General features: G+C 37.3%; 1 protein-coding gene across 6 annotated transcripts in view; it reads left to right on the top strand.

Moving 5' to 3' along the window:
* Positions 1 to 2,268: 2,268 nt before the first annotated feature.
* The window catches only part of SPATA7 (spermatogenesis associated 7), a 64,023-nt gene continuing 50,363 nt past the window's right edge, over positions 2,269 to 15,928 (top strand). For 2 of the 6 annotated variants that reach the window (XM_003902144.3, XM_009212086.2), the window contains exons 1-4: positions 2,405 to 2,709; positions 8,203 to 8,277; positions 10,164 to 10,259; positions 13,258 to 13,305. In XM_003902144.3, the coding sequence (XP_003902193.1) occupies positions 2,691 to 2,709; positions 8,203 to 8,277; positions 10,164 to 10,259; positions 13,258 to 13,305 (238 nt within the window). In that variant the 5' untranslated portion in view covers positions 2,405 to 2,690. Of the gene's footprint in view, positions 2,710 to 2,936; positions 3,186 to 8,202; positions 8,278 to 8,419; positions 8,581 to 10,163; positions 10,260 to 13,257; positions 13,306 to 15,928 lie in introns of those variants that run through there. The other 4 variants (XM_009212089.1, XM_031667925.1, XM_009212088.2 and 1 more) reach the window with 4 other exon arrangements.

The following is a 15,928-nucleotide window of genomic DNA, read 5'->3' as shown; positions in this document are numbered from 1 at the left end:
CCAGCTCTGCTGAGATAGGAATCTTAGAAGACAGAAAGCTAACATTTTTTGAATACATTCTTTTATTTGCCAGGCACTGTTACTTCTTTTAACTACAAAATTAGTAGCATCATTTTTTCATCCTAAGCAACAGAGAGGTAGACTGTTGACAAAAAGAGTCAAACTTAGTAAAATATTTTTAGAGATTTATTCTGAGCCAAATATGAGTGACCATGGCCCATGACACAGCCCTCAGGAGGTCCTGAGAACATGTGCCCAAGGTGGTTGGGGTGCAGCTTGGTTTTATACATTTTAGGGAGGCATGAGACATCAATCAGATACGTTTAAGAAATATATTGGTTTGGTTCAGAAAGGTGGGACAACTCAATGCATATGTAAATTTAAACATTTTCGGGTTGACAATTGGTTGAGTTTATCTGAAGACCTGGGATCAATAGAAAGGAAATGTTGGGGTTAAGATAAAGGATTGTGGAGACCAAGTTTTATTGTGCAGAGGAGGCTCTCAGATAGCAGACTTCAAAGAGACAGGCCTGGCTTTCAGTTGATTATCTCCTGGATTTGGAAAGGAAAGAAGGAAAACAAAGGGGAAAAGAGATTCTCTACAGAATGTGGATTTTTCCCCACAAGAGACTTTGCAGGGCAGTTTCAACGTATGGCAAGGAAATATATTTTGGGGTTAAATATTTTGATTTCGGTGAAACTCCGTCTCTACTGAAAATACAAAAAAATTAGCCGGGCGTGGTGGCGGGCGCCTGTAGTCCCAGCTACTGGGGAGGCTGAGGCAGGAGAATCGCTTGAACCCGGTAGGCGGAGCTTACAGTGAGCCAGATCGCGCCACTGCACTCCAGCCTGGGCGACAAAGCGAAACTGTCTCAAAAAAAAGAAGAAAAAAAAATTTTTTTTTTTATTTTTTTTCCTTGTCTCATAATGTTGTGCCAGAATCAGATTGGAAAGTAAGTCATGATATATAGAGACAAATAAAACTCATCTGATAAGAATTTATGGTTTGTAGGGCATGACTCCCTAGACCCCTTAGATAGGAATTTGGGCAAGATAAAGAAATCAGAGCTTAGTCCTCACATCTCCAGAAGAAAATGACATTTATCCAGGAAAGGGCATTGGAATGGGAATATGTGTGCCATGGCAAATTGTTTGCATATTCAAGGAATTAAAGGAAAATGAAGGTTTTTTAAAAAATAAAAAAAGGAGAGGATTACATACATAATTGTTTTGAGGTAATTAGCCTTAGCTCCAAGCATCAATAACAAGGGTGACGTCAGTTCAAGGTTGGACAGACAATTGCTGGGCAGATGTCCTCATAGAAGTATCTTTTTGGGTAAGGTAAGTCTTTGTTCAAGCTTGCGGTTTTTGCAGTATTTTGTGATAGTTTTTATTATCAGGCATTCATGCATGACAACTCTCCTTCGTGGCCTTCCTCAGCTCCACTTGTCAGGTTTTCTTTTTTAATACGTGTGACTCTATTTTAATGCTGACGACTTTCACAATTTACATTAGAAAAGAGGAAACTCAGGCTCAGAAAGTTTTAGAAACTAATTCAAGATCAAGCCGGTAAGTAGCAGAAAATTCAGAATTAAGTTCTGCATATCTGGCTTCCAAACCAGGATTCTTTTCATTACAGCAGTGGTTCTCAACAGAGTTGCGATTTTGCCCCCCAGGGAATATTTCACAATGTCTGGAGACATTTACGACTGTCAGGATTGGAGGTGGAGTGGGTGGGGTCTGCTTCTGAGAAGCTACTTGCTTCTAGTGAGCAGAGGCCAGGGATGCTACACGAAACAGTTCATAGGGACAGCACCCCCACAACAGAGAATTATACAACCAGCCCAAAATGTCAATGGACATTTGGGCTGAGAAGTCTTACGTGACAGAATGCTTCCTACCCTGTTCTGACGTTATTTCCAAGGATTCAAAGGTAACTGCTTCAAAATTAAACAAATTATAGAAAGCCATAAATAAATCAACCCCTTATTCATGTTGCAGCTCTCTTCCATTATAAAGAAAAATGGATTGAAACTTACGATAAAAGGGAGGCAGGGTCAGGACGGGGGAAGCTTGGTGAGCAGAAAGGAAATTCAAACTTATTATTAAGGTTAAGAATTAAGATGTAAATATGCAGATTTTTTCACTCCTAGGATTTTCACTAATCCAAAGGTTCACGGACTGCTTTGAAATTTAATTATTTGGAACTGGTTAAATGTTACCCTGACCTCAACTAACATTTGTGTTTGACTTTTCTCCAGGACCCAGGGGACGTGGATGCCAGATGAGTCCACCTCCTCTCCCTGCTCTTCCCGCAGGGACAGAGCCTGCCAGGTGCTGGTGACTTGGATCCTGACAGGAGGTCGCTCTGCGGAAAACTGGCAGGATCCCAGAGCAACAGACTGGCGCTCGATGCACCTTCCCCGCCAGGTCTCTCCGTCCGCAACTGTCCTCCTAGTACCGGGCACCCCTGGCGCGGGGCTGCGGAGCGTACGTCCGCTGCGCCGTGACGTCATAATCGCGACTCACCGGACCCGGCCCTTAGCAACCGGCCTGGCGACGGTTTCCCTGCTGCTGCCGCCCCCGCAGGCTCTTACTTTCCAGTTCTCCACTGCCGGGGCTGGGCCCGGCCAGGGGAAGGACCGAAGGGGATCCTCCGTGTCCCTACGGCGGCTGCAAGAGGACTAAGCATGGATGGCAGCCGGAGAGGTAAAGGGCAGCTGTCACCGGCTACCGCCGCCTCGCCCCTTGCTCCAGCCGGCGCTCCCAGCCTCGGGTCCGGGCAGCCGAGTGCAAGGCCGCCCCTTGGGCGCTTCCTACCCCTGGCTGAATCGCCAGTGTTGCCCGGAGCTGCCCGGGCCCGCGCAAAGGAAAAGGGAGAGACTGCCTGCCAGCCTCGCAGGTCCGCTTCTTTGCCCTGAATTTGTCGCCCTGACACCAGGGGCGCCTGTCTGCTGAACTCAGGGTCGTGCAGCCGTTTAAACCTCGGTAGCTCCCAGGCAGAGGAACCAGGTTTGGTCTTTGGAGTCAGACCTCCCCGGGCCCCAAATCAAACCCCTCTGCTCTCCATGGAGACGACCCTCAGTTTTCTCATCTCTTGAACATGAGGGTCAAATACTCAAGCCATGGAGTTCTTGAAGATTAAATGCAGATAATGTAGAGAAGATCCTGGCACATTTTAAGTGGTCAGTAAATACGAAATCTCCCATTCAGTAACTACCTCCCCCAAAGCTATTGAGTAACCCAGGGCTTCTGTAACTTTATGTAAATAGGAATCCCCTCAGAATCATGTTAAAATGCAGATTATGATTCAGTAGGTCCCTTGGGGGTGGCTGAGATTTTGCATTTATAATAAATTTCCAGGTAATGCAGTGTTGCTGGTCAGCGGACTGCAGTTTTAGCAGCAATCCGTAATCACTATATACACCTGTTCTCTACTGATTTCTTAAGTCAGGTGGACATCATGGGGTGAGGTTGGGGGGTGGGGAAATATAACCTTAAATCTCTACAAATCGGCCCAAACCAAATAATTTGCATTTTCACACTTTCTGAACCAGTAGCATTCTTTCCTCGAGTCAAATGAGGCAATCTTTAGACTCCCCGCCCCTCCTAATACAGTGTTTTTATCTATTTAAAAGACTGCCTTTAAACCAAACTGCTAAATGATTCCTGGATGTCTTTTTTTGAATGAGTCTGCCTTTATTATGTAGTCATTGATCAAAATAAGTGCTACTCTGATTGTAGGAGATAACTATTCATTGATCAGCAAACTGTATATTCTGACACTTTACCAACCTAGGTTTCAGAAAAAGCAAATCAAAACGCTTTATGATCTTAAGAAATTTTGCACATAAACTAAAACCCTTACTATGTACTAGGACCTATTTCCAAATTATATCATTTAATGTACAAAAATATCTTGTTAGGCATTAGCCTTATTTCATAGTGAAGAAACTAAAGCAAAAGATCACAAATGATTTGCCAAGGTCACAGTGGCAGAACAGGATTTGAATCTAGGTGAAAAATATAAAATCTGAAGCCAATGCGTTTACTTACTATTCCATGGTAGGGATGGGCAGGGGGAAAGGATATATGTAAAATTTAGAGTATAGTAGATTTAGTAAGTTGTCAGTATTTGATTTTTGAATTATTTTAAAAATTGGGTTCATGCCAAATGTAAAAGTTAATATTTTTACAACTTGCACAATTTAGTTAGCTTCCTTTTTAGGATATAATATATGATAATATCAAATATTGTTATTAATTTTGAATTTTTAAAATAAATGTAATCAGCAAATAACTGGGGCAGTCAGCTTTCATATACTGTAAATTATTATTAATAGGAAACCATAAATAATTTTAGACAAAGCTAAAATACTTAATTGAAAATAAATTTCTTAGATTTCATTAGAAGGTGCTTTTAGTTATTTCAGATGATAAAATGTTAAAATATCTAAAGAAAAATTATGTTTTGTCATGCTCTTACTGTAATCACGTTTTAGACATTCTTTTGCAAGGCAAACCTTCTAAATGGTGGTATAATAGAGCAACAGACTGAAAAACGGTTAGTCTTGTTTGTAATCTTTGTTTCCTATTAACTAGGTCATCTTCACCTCACTCTACATCCCTGGGCCTCAGTTATTTATCAAATGGGGGCTTGGACTAGGTAATATATAAGGCGTGGCTTCCAGCTTCCTATGGGGGAAGATGAAGAAAAGATTGGTAATAACAAATTGCCATTCACTCTAATATAAATGACTTTTGGGGAGGAGAGGAGGCAACCTATTAGTATAGGTAACTGAAAGTAACTTGAAAAAAATTTTTTTCCCAGCACTCTGGGAGTTTCAGGTCTGGAGTTCGAGACCAGCCTGGGCAACATAATTAAACCCTGTCTCTACCAAAAAATACAAAAATGAGCCAGGCATGGTGGCATGTGCCTGTAGTCCCAGCTACTGGGGAGGCTGAGGCAGGAGAATCACTTGAACCTGGGAGGAGGAGGTTGCGGTGAGCCAAGATCATGCCACTGCACTCCAGCCTGGGCAACAGGGCAAGATTCCATCTCAAAAAAAAAAAAATTATTTTGATCTATTGGTCTCATAGAGACGCTTATCAATGGTAGATTCCGAAACCTTTGGTCTTCCGGAGAAACCCTGCCACAAGAAACACTTTCATCTTTCCTCACTGGACTTTCTTCTGGCTATTTTAATCAAATTGTGTAGGAAAATGGGCTGCTCTCATATACCCGTGAATTTCCCCACTAAGATCTTCGATCTCATTGACAGGATGTTAGTCCTAATAGTTAGAGAATGATGTTCTTTTCCTTGGCATTTGGTTTTTAGGCTACTTCTTCATGCCCCTTTGGCTCATTCTGGGTCCAGTCAGGAGATAGAAACCATACATTAGTTTATCCAAGGAAAAGTTAAAGAATTGTTATACTTTCATAAAAGAGTATAAGATGTAAGAGGCTGGGTATGTCAGCTCATGCCTGTAATCTCAGCATTTTAGGAGGCTGAGGCAGGAGCATCACCTGAGGCCAGGAGTTTGTAAACAGCCTGGGTAACATAGCAACACCCTGTCTCTAGTATTTAAAAAATTTAATGAATTAATTAAAAAGATATAAGAAAACTGTATTTGGTACCTAGAATTAAGGGAAAGTACTCAAGGAAGGACAATTTGAAAGAGACTTTCTCCCGAAGACTGGGGTTCAGACCTCATTAGCGAAGGCGTGATTGTGCATGTGCCCAAAGCTTCATCACTGAGGAGTGGTATCAGAGGCTTCCCATTCCATGGGAAATAGACTGATAAATTGCTTAGCCAAGTCACTAAACAAACAAGTGAACAACAATGGAAACAAGCTCAGGAGAGGATTCTGTATCTAGAGTTGCTACAATATATTACCTAAAATGTTAACTTTTCAACAAAAAGAAATTACAAGTCATGCAAAAAAACAAAAACAAAAACAGGACAATGTGACCTATACACAGGACACAAAGCAGGACCCAGAAACTGTGAGAGGGTAGATGAATTAAGTTGTCTGTTTCTCCCATCAATTCTGTTAGGTTTTTGGGTTTTTTTTTCTTTTTTTGAGACAGGGTCTTATTCTGTTGCCCAGACTGGAGTGCAGTGCAGCCTCCTGGACTCAATCATCCTCCCACCTCAGCCTCCTGTGTAGCTGGGACTACAGGTGCACACCACCACACCCAGCTAATTTTGTATTTTTTTTGTACAGTTAGAGTTTCACCATGTTGTCCAGGCTGGTCTTGAACTCCTGAGCTTAGGTGATCTGCCTGCCTTGGTCTCCCAAAGTGCTGGGATTACAAGCATGAGCCGTTGTGCCCAGCCCTAATTCTGTCACTTTTAATATGACATTTATCTGTAGGAATATCAGAACCCAATGAGTATATGCCTTGGTGTACATCTGATGGTAAATAGACAAGGGAACATAGACATCAAGGAACATCTAAATTCCATGTTTGTTCTTATCACCATCTTATGCTAAAGAGAAGCTGGTTTGATTCCTGGGGCCAAATATTAACCACCTTGTTCACAGCTGTCACCTACAGATGGGTGGGGAAGCATTTCTATCCAAGGCAGTATCACTAGGTTCCAACCTTTTTTCATTCTCTTTTCATCCTTTCACACTTCTCTGGGTATACCTGTTTTTCCCTTTTCTGTGACCTATAGTGAAACATACATAGAATAGAATGGAATTTGAAGGGAATAAACTACATACAGTTGAGATATCTTCTTGATCTGTTTCACATGATTTAGTAGCTTAGAGCATGGTTCAAGTACTGAGCAGTTTATATTGGTCAAGATAGTGTAATAAGTAAGATCCAGGAACCAGACTACTTGGGCTCAGATCCCAAATCTGTCACAATCTTGTGTAATCTTTGGCAAATTATGAGTTTAACCTCTGTGCTTCAATTACCCTCATCTATAAAGTAGGGAGAATTGTAAGGATTAAATGAATTTATACCAGTAAAGTGCTTGGAGCACTGCCTGGCAGGGTTACTACTAAATTAATTAGCATTTTGACTACAAATGAAGAAATCAGCTCATACTAGTTTAAGCTAAAATGTAATTTTTTTTTTTTTTTTTTTTTTGGCTAATATAAAGAAAAGTCTAGGTAAGGTAGAGCATCAAATATGGTTGGCCTCAGGTACTCAAATGATGTCACCAAGGAATCTCTTTCTATCTTGGTTCCACTTGACTGTGTAGGCTTCATTCTCAGACAGGTTCCTTTATATGGTTCGGGATGGCCACCAGCAATACAGGGCTTGCTTAGACCCTTCACTGGGTTTAGCAAGCCCAGTGAAATGAAAGTACCTTTCCTAATAGTTCCAGTCAAAGGCCCAGGATTGTGTATCTCATGGCGGGACTTGGATCACATAGCATTGCTGACGCTGGCAACGCAGCTGTCCAGATTTGGGTTTTATGCCTAACCCTGACAGTGGGGTCAGCTCTCTTTGAACCACCTGGGCTAAGAGTAAAGGAATAGCAGTCGCCCAAAAGAAAGTTGAGTTGTCATTTCCAGGTGAAGAGGCATTAAATTCTGGACAAGAAAAAAGTCACAGTTCTTTCTATCTGGAGAAATGAGGTTTTTCTGAGAGTTTGTTGGTATTTTTTCTACCCTCCTTCTTTCTTGGTAGAAGCTATGCTCATTTCATCACTGTCTTTTTTCCCAGTTCAGATGGCATTGCCTTGGCTTGTATTGTCCTAAGTATTTTTTTTCCATCCTGCACTCTGACCTGTGACATAGAAAGAGCTTCATAGGTATTCTGACCTCAGTTTGTTTTTCTGTTTTAATCTATTCTGATAAGCTTTGTTCTCTGGTCCTAGATTTTAGTTCTCCTATCTTGATACTTCTTTTTTCTACATTTAGTCATCCATATATCTTCTAGACTTTGTATGTGTCCTCCTTGTTATAGCTTTTAACAGCCCACCTGATAGTGAACTAGCCATCTTACCCTCTTAAAACGTCTCTGTTTGGGGGATATAGCATTTATATTTTGCATATTAAATTACATTTAATGCCGTAACTCAGACTTCCTGTTTTGGAGATTACCACTAAAAACATAATCACCTTTTGGGAAAGAAATTATTTTGTGATAAATTTATTATTTAAAAAATATTGAATATTGTTTTTGTAAAAGTTGTGTTTCATTTATCCTAATTTATTATTTTTTTTCTTGTTAAAAGTCAGAGCAACCTCTGTCCTTCCCAGATATGGTCCACCATGCCTATTTAAAGGACACTTGAGCACCAAAAGTAATGGTAAGTGAGGTGCTTAAAATGGTAACTTTGTTAAAAGATTGTCTGAGTGTTTCCTTTACTTGCAAATTATATGACATGATGGAAAAATTATTTCATTTGACGAATATTTGAACTTCATATTATTAATTTTAATGAAATATAGGCGTTCTTGAGATTAGAGAATTTTGGAGTCTATGATTTCAAACTATTATTGTGCCCTGGATGTGGACTTGGCTGTCTCCTGCTCCCAGCTGCTACAGCAGCCCAGCTCTACTTTTGCCAGGAAACTACCCTGATTTAAGGCATGCCTGCCTTGTTAAAATGGTAAGTAGCAGGTATTAAAGACATAAGCACTGAAAAGGAAAAGCTATGCCAAGAAAAAGTGCACTTGAATAATACATTTCATATTAGGAGCAAAGCCTATGGGCCTCTTTATCCAACTGGATTTCTAGGTGCTGTGATATTTTTATATTTTAAAACTTTCAAGGTAAATTTTTAAGATAGGTTTTAAAATAAATTTTTGTAATTATAGCTTAGAAGTATAAGTGAATATTCTTAAGCAAAATAATTGAAAGCCTTATTTTCCCTATTTACATGAAAAATCTTTGATACTCTTACCTCCAAATGTGTTGGGAGGATCTTATTTTCAGTTGCCTCACTTATTTGTCTTACAGTGTGATACATACATACATATACAGCCATAATCATAAACTTTAAAAAAATGAATTTTAAATAAAAAGTTGAAACTAGATTTAAAATATACATACATAGAAATCAGGATAAAGAACAATATGTAAAGTTTGCTAACTTTCTTTTAAAGAATATATGTATAGAGCTGGTATAGGTATGGTGGTTGTAAGTATGAGGCTGCCTTGCGTCACATGGAAGCTGCATCCCTTATCAACAGTGTAACCTTGAAGATGTAACTTATATCTCTGTGCCTCAGTTTTCACTTCGAATAAATGATGATAATAATGATGAGATAAGTTTATACTTATGAAGAATTTAGAACAATGCATGGTAAATGGCATTTATTCAGTAAATATTTTTAGTAGTAGCATCAAGCTCATAATTATTGCATAGGCTTATATTATGCACAGAGCCTCTGGAAGGATGCATTTAAACAGTAACGGTGTATTTCTGGGAAGAGAGACTAAAGGTCAGGGTAGAGAAGTCACTTATTTTTCAATCTCCATATGCCGTTTTATCTGCTGAATTTTTTTAACCATTTTGCATGTATTCTCAAAGACTTTTTAATGTTTAAAAAAGTTTTGCCTACATTTACATTTTATACTTGTATGTAAGTGCTTAACTATTTCTAAGATTTCTTTTAAATGGTTTGAATGAGTACCAAGGAGTTTCATGTCATGGAATTTCTTTGCAATTACACTTGTTATAAGATAGTTTTAGTACTTCAAAAAGAATGTAGTAAACTGATATGTAGATCTTGTTTTCAGGTTTAAGTTAGAAATTTGCTTCTCGGAATATAATTTTTGTATGTAGAGTTTTGGGATTGGGTATTCATTGAATTTCTGAAACTTCATTGATTGTTTAAGTATTAACAGTGGTAACTAATTAAGCAAGCAGCTAAACATTCTTAGTTACAAGATTGAGAGCTGCCAAAAAGAAATAGTTTTCTAAATGCAATAATAGGTCATATCCTAGAATCTCTTCCTCAGACTCTCAGGCTTGTAAAATTTTATTCTCAGGAAGGTTTGAACCCAAATGGTCAATAGCTCATTGGCATTATCAGTGCAAGATTAAAGATTCACATCACAATGTCATATCAATATCTCTGGTTGAATTTCAGAACATTTTGTAAGAATGAATTAAATAATCAGTACCTTGTTTATCTCATGGTTTTTATATTAGTTTTAAATATATAATGATTATGTTTTAATTTTTAGCTTTTTGCACTGACTCCTCTTCTCTCAGACTAAGCACTCTCCAGCTGGTCAAGAATCACATGGCTGTTCACTATAATAAAATCCTTTCAGCCAAAGGTAAAAATGTGCAAATGTGAACTCTCTGTACTCCATTTAAACCTCCAGCTTCACTTCTCATTAAAATACATCTATAGCAAAAATGAAAACCTTATATATATATAAGAGGATTTGTATTTGTTTGGTTTAGTGTGATACAAATTATTGACTCTAGGTACTTAGCAAATTCACACCCATTTTTGTTAACTATATTTGAAATCTATATAATGCCTGTTTTATTTCATTTTATCTCTATTGCTAATAATATTTTGTTAGATATTGCTTTTAATATAAAAATTTATAATCTGCTTTTTTGTTTACACATCTATGGAAGTTGCACAAAGAAGATGCTAGCTATTTTTCTGTTTAATTTTTTTTCTTTTATCAGCTTTATTGAGATAAAACTTACATTATAAAATGTATTGATTATAATGTGTACAGATAAGTACTTTGAAAAATGAACACATTTGTATAAATACTACTACAACCATGCTGTAAAACAGGAATCAGCTAACTACACCGTTCAGGCCAAACCCTCTACCACCTGTTTCTGTACATCCCATGAACTAAGAATGGTGTTCATATTTTTAAATGGTAGCAATAAATAAAAACAATATTTTGTGACATGAAATTCAAATTTAGTTATCCATAGACAAACAGTCATTTTCAATCTTTTACATATTGTCTGTGGCAGCTTTTACACTAAAAAGCAGAGATGACCACTTGTGACAGACTGTATCACCCTGCAAAGCCTGAAGCATTTAATGCCTGGCCCGTTGTAGAAAAAATTTGCCGACCCTTGATATAGAAAAAATCCATTACCTCAAAAGAGTTCCCCCTAGTCCTTTGCAGTCAGTCTCCTCCTGACAAATCCCTGGCAACCAGTGATGTGGTCTCTCTCCTGTAGTTTTACCTTTTCTATAAGTTCATAGAAATGGAATTGTGTATTGTTTTGGGTCTGCCTTTTTTCAGTTAGCTTAATGATCTTGAGACTAATCATGCTGTTCTGTGTACCACCATTTATTCTTTTGTATTGTTAAGGAGTATTTCATTTAATGAATAGACCACAGTTTGTTTATGATTCACGATTTGTTAAACATTTGGATTGTTTTGACTCACTTTGGGCCATTAGGAGTAAAGCTGCTATAAACATTCACATACAATTTTGGAAGATGTGTTTACATTTCACTTGGGTAAAGTTATGTGTCAGGAGTAGAACTATGAGGTAATATATTAAGTATAAGTTTACTTTTATAAGAAACTACGGTTTTCCAGAGGGAATATACCATTTCCATTTCCATTACTTCTGCACCCTTACCAACCCTTGGTGTTGACGGTCCTTTTTTAACGATTCTATGAAATAGTATAACTTCACAGTTTTAGTTTATGAAATAGTATAACTTCACAGTTTTAGTTTGCATTTCCCTGATTTCTAGTGATGCTACGTTATTATTTCCCATCTGTATATCTTCTTTGGTGAAATGACTATTCAGATCTTTTACCCATTATTAAAAATGAGTTGTCTCTTTAGTATTAAGTTGTGAGAGTTTCTTTATATACAGATTCTGTATCAGATATATGTTTTGCAGATTTTTTTTTTTCTCAATCTGTAGCTGGTGTTTTCATTTTCTTATTTAAATTTGTATTCTGGAAAATTTTTTAGACTTACAGAAACATTTAAAAATGGTGTAGAGAGTTACCATATACCCTTTACCCTGCTCTTCTGCTAATGTTAAAAATCTTAAAAACCGTAGTATAGTTATCAAAACCAGGAAATCCATATTGATGCAATCCCATTAACTACAGACCTTATTTGAATTTCACCAATTTTTGACTAATGTCTTTTAAATTTTTATTTTCTCATTTAAATAGCTAAAGTTTTTAAATTTTAGTTTATATTTTATGATGCTTATATTTTTAAATGGCTAAAAAAAATCAAAAGAAAAATATTTTGTGATGTGAAAATCGTGAAATCTTTAGTTTTTTATACTTGTTTTCATAATCTGTTCAAGAAATATTTGCCTAACCTTAGGTCACTCAGATTTTCTTAATATGTTTTCTTCTAGAAGTTTTAAAGTTTTAGCCCTTACATTTAAATTTGCGATCCATTTTGAGTTAGTTTTTGTATATGGTATGATATAAGGGTTTTGATGTTTTTTGTTTGTTTTGTTTTTTTACCTTTTCATATCCAAATTTCCCAGTTCCATTTGTTGAAGAGGTTATCTTTTCTCTATTTAATTGTCCTAGTATTTTTTGAAAGTCAGTTGAGGCTGGGCGCGGTGGCTCACGTCTGTAATCCCAGCACTTTGGGAGGCCGAGGCGGGTGGATCACGAGGTCAGGAGTTCCAGACCATCCTGGCTAACATGGTGAAACCCCGTCTCTACTAAAATTACAAAAAATTAGCCGGGCGTGGTGGCGTGCGCCTGTAGTCCCAGCTACTTGGGAAGCTGAGGCAGGAGAATGGCGTGAACCCGGGAGGCGGAGCGGAGCTTGCAGTGAGCCGAGATTGTGCCACTGCACTCCAGCCTGGGCGACAGAGCGAGACTCCGTCTCAAAAAAAAAAAAAAAAAAATAGAAAGTCAGTTGACCATCTACGTGGGTCTGTTTCTGGACTTAACTCCTTGGTTCTGTTGATCTATATGTCTGTCTTTAAGCCCCATACCACACTGCCTTAATTATTGTAGCATTACAGTAAGTCTTGAAATCAGGCCTTGTAAGTCTTCCATTTTGCTTTTTTTCCCCCAAGCTTGTTTTGGGACTACATTATAAGTATGTTAAGTCTGTTTCATTCTGAATAGTTTATATTGCTGTGTTTTCAAGTTCACTAGTATTTTCTTCTGCAGTATTGAATGATTTATTAATCCCAACAGTGTATTTTTAATCAAGGGTATTGTGTTTTCCATCTCTAGAAGTACAATAAACAACTGCAAGGTCTGGAATATTTTGTGATTTCCACATTTGGTATTTGTCATTTATAAGTACTGAGAATATTATTAAACTATTAACTTTCTCTTTCAGCTGCAGTAGACTGCTCAGTTCCAGTAAGCATGAGTGCCAGCGTAAAGTGTAAGTAATTTTTTAACATTATTTTAATTAAAAAACAATTAAGATAAAATATACATCATATAAAATTTACTGTCTTAACCATTTTTAAGTGTCCAGTTCAATATTAAGTACATGAATATTGTGGTACAATGATAACCACTACCTCCAGAACTCTCCTTATACTGCAAAACTGAAATTCCTGTGCCACATAAACATTAATTTCCTCCCATAGGCCCTGGAAACCAACATTCTTTTTATCTCTGTGAATTTGACTACTGTCACCATTGTACTTATAATCTCTATGAATCTATTTTGGGTACCTTATATAAGTGGAATCATATAGTGTTTGTTCTGTTGTGACTGGCTTATTTCACCTAGCATGATGTCCTCAAGGTTCACCCACATCATAATGAGTCAGAATCTCCTTTTTTAAGGCTGAATAAAATTCCATTCTGTATATATACCACATTTTATTTATGCATTCGTCAGTTGATGGACACTTGGGTTACATTGACCTTTTGGCTGTGGTGAATAAACTATACTGCTATGGACATGAGTATACAAATACCTCTTCAAGACCCTCCTTTTAAAGATTTTGGGAGTATATTCAGAAGTGGAATTGCTAAATCATATATTCTATTTTTAATTTTTTGAGAAAGCATACTATTTTCTTTTTTCTTTTTCTTTTTTTTTTTTTTTTTGAGACAGGGTCTCATTCTATTGTCCTGGGGCTAAAATGCAGTGGAGTGATCTCACCTCACTGTAAGCAATCCTCCTGGGCTCAAGCAATCCTCCCACCTCAGCCTCCCAAGTAGGTGGGATTACAGGTGCAAGCCACCACGCCCAGCTAATTTTGTCACAGCCTGTAATTGTCTTTTTATGTAGAGACAGGGTTTTACCATGTTGCCCAGGCTTGTCTCAAACTCCTGAGCTCAAGTGATCCATCTGCCTCAGTCCCCCAAAGTGCTGGGATTATAGGCGTGAGCCACTGCACCCAGCGACCACATTGTTTTCTGTAGCAGCTGCATCATTTTACATTACAACTAATGATGCTCAAGTATTCAGATTTCCCCACATCCTCCCCAACACTTGCTTTTTTCTATTTGTTTAATAGTAGCCATACTAAAAGGTGTTGACACATTGCCTTTTGAGAAAGCATTTCTAACTTCAAAATTATCCAAAAATACCCAGGCACAGTGGCTCACACCTATAATCAGCACTTTGGGAGACAGAGGCACGTGGATCACTTGAGCCCAGGCATTTTAGAGTAGCCTAGGCAACATGATGAAACCCTGTCTCTTCAAAAAATACAAAAATTAGCTGGACGTGGTGGCATGCAACTCTGGTCCCAGCTACTCAGGAGGCTAAGGTGGAAGGATTACTTGAGCCAGGGAGGTCAAGGCTGCAGTAAGCCATGATCATGCCACTGCACTCCAGCCTAGGTGACAGAGTGACCCTGTCTCAAGAAAAAAAAAAAAAAAGGAAAAAGAAAACCCATAATATTGACACAGTATATATAGAATTCTTATATATCTACCCTTTGACCAAGTATCTTTGTTTTTAGAAATATTTACTAAGCAAATCATCCGACTGAAAATTTGAAAACCCTGTTTAAAAATTTCTGAAGAATACCATTTGAAGGCTTTGTTTAATTTCAATTAAGAAATGTATACTTTAAAAATAGGATACTTTAAAAGTGTATACTTTAAAAACATGGCTGTCACAGCCTGTGATTGTCTTATTAATCATATAAAAATCAGTGTTATAAATTTTAAGTTCAGTGTTTTCTAAGTTTCTAAGTTAATATTTGAATTTATGTAGAGTTTGAGAACATTTCTACATTAAAAAGTAAATATTCACCTAAGGTTAGTTCATGGTAAATGATAAATGAATAAAAACATAGATAGGGAAGTGCCTTTTGGTTGCAATCTAGGAAAGATCAGAAACAGTAGGAATGGTTAACTCATCTCTTCTTGTATATCTTCTTAGTTGAAGGAGATAGAAGGTAGGGGAGACAGTAGCTACCAGCTATAGTTCATAGCTACAAACACAGTGTCTTTCTCAGGCCTTGTGCTTGACACTTTGTATTCTCCCTTTTCTATTCTTTTTATGTTTGCAACAAACCTTCGTGTAGGCTGTCATTTTTATGGAAAATTAGATTCAAATAATTTTAAAGGAGGAAAAAAGGCATGTTAGGCAAGAGTAGAGACTGCTTACTACATATTTTTAAAGACCAGTTTGGTCACTACATACAGGTTATATGGGCAAGTCATTTTACCTCTGACCTTCCTTTTTTGTGAAATGAAAGGTAATTAGATGATTTCTAAGGACCCTTCCAGATTTTTAATTTTTGTGCTTTATATTTTTTTCTTCTGTATCATATTAGTAACTTTTTTCTAGCACAAAACTGGTTCAGTGTTTACATGCTTTAAATATCTGGATCATTTGAATTAAGTTGGTTTTACCTAATTGTCATGAGAGCAAATAATCCTCCTTAACTGTGTGTCAACTTTAATCAGGAAAGCTTTGCAAAATTTTCATACTGGTATTAATTTTTTTAAAAAAATAGATATATAAAATAAAATTATCCCCTTTTAAAAAAAAAACCTTGAATATATATATTAATCCTCTTATTCAACCACAC

This window comes from Papio anubis, chromosome 7, assembly GCF_008728515.1.
Source record: "Papio anubis isolate 15944 chromosome 7, Panubis1.0, whole genome shotgun sequence".
In the NCBI taxonomy this organism is placed as follows: domain Eukaryota; kingdom Metazoa; phylum Chordata; class Mammalia; order Primates; family Cercopithecidae; genus Papio; species Papio anubis.
The sequence above is the reverse complement of the archived record's forward strand: the minus strand, read 5'-3'. Positions and strand labels throughout refer to the sequence as shown.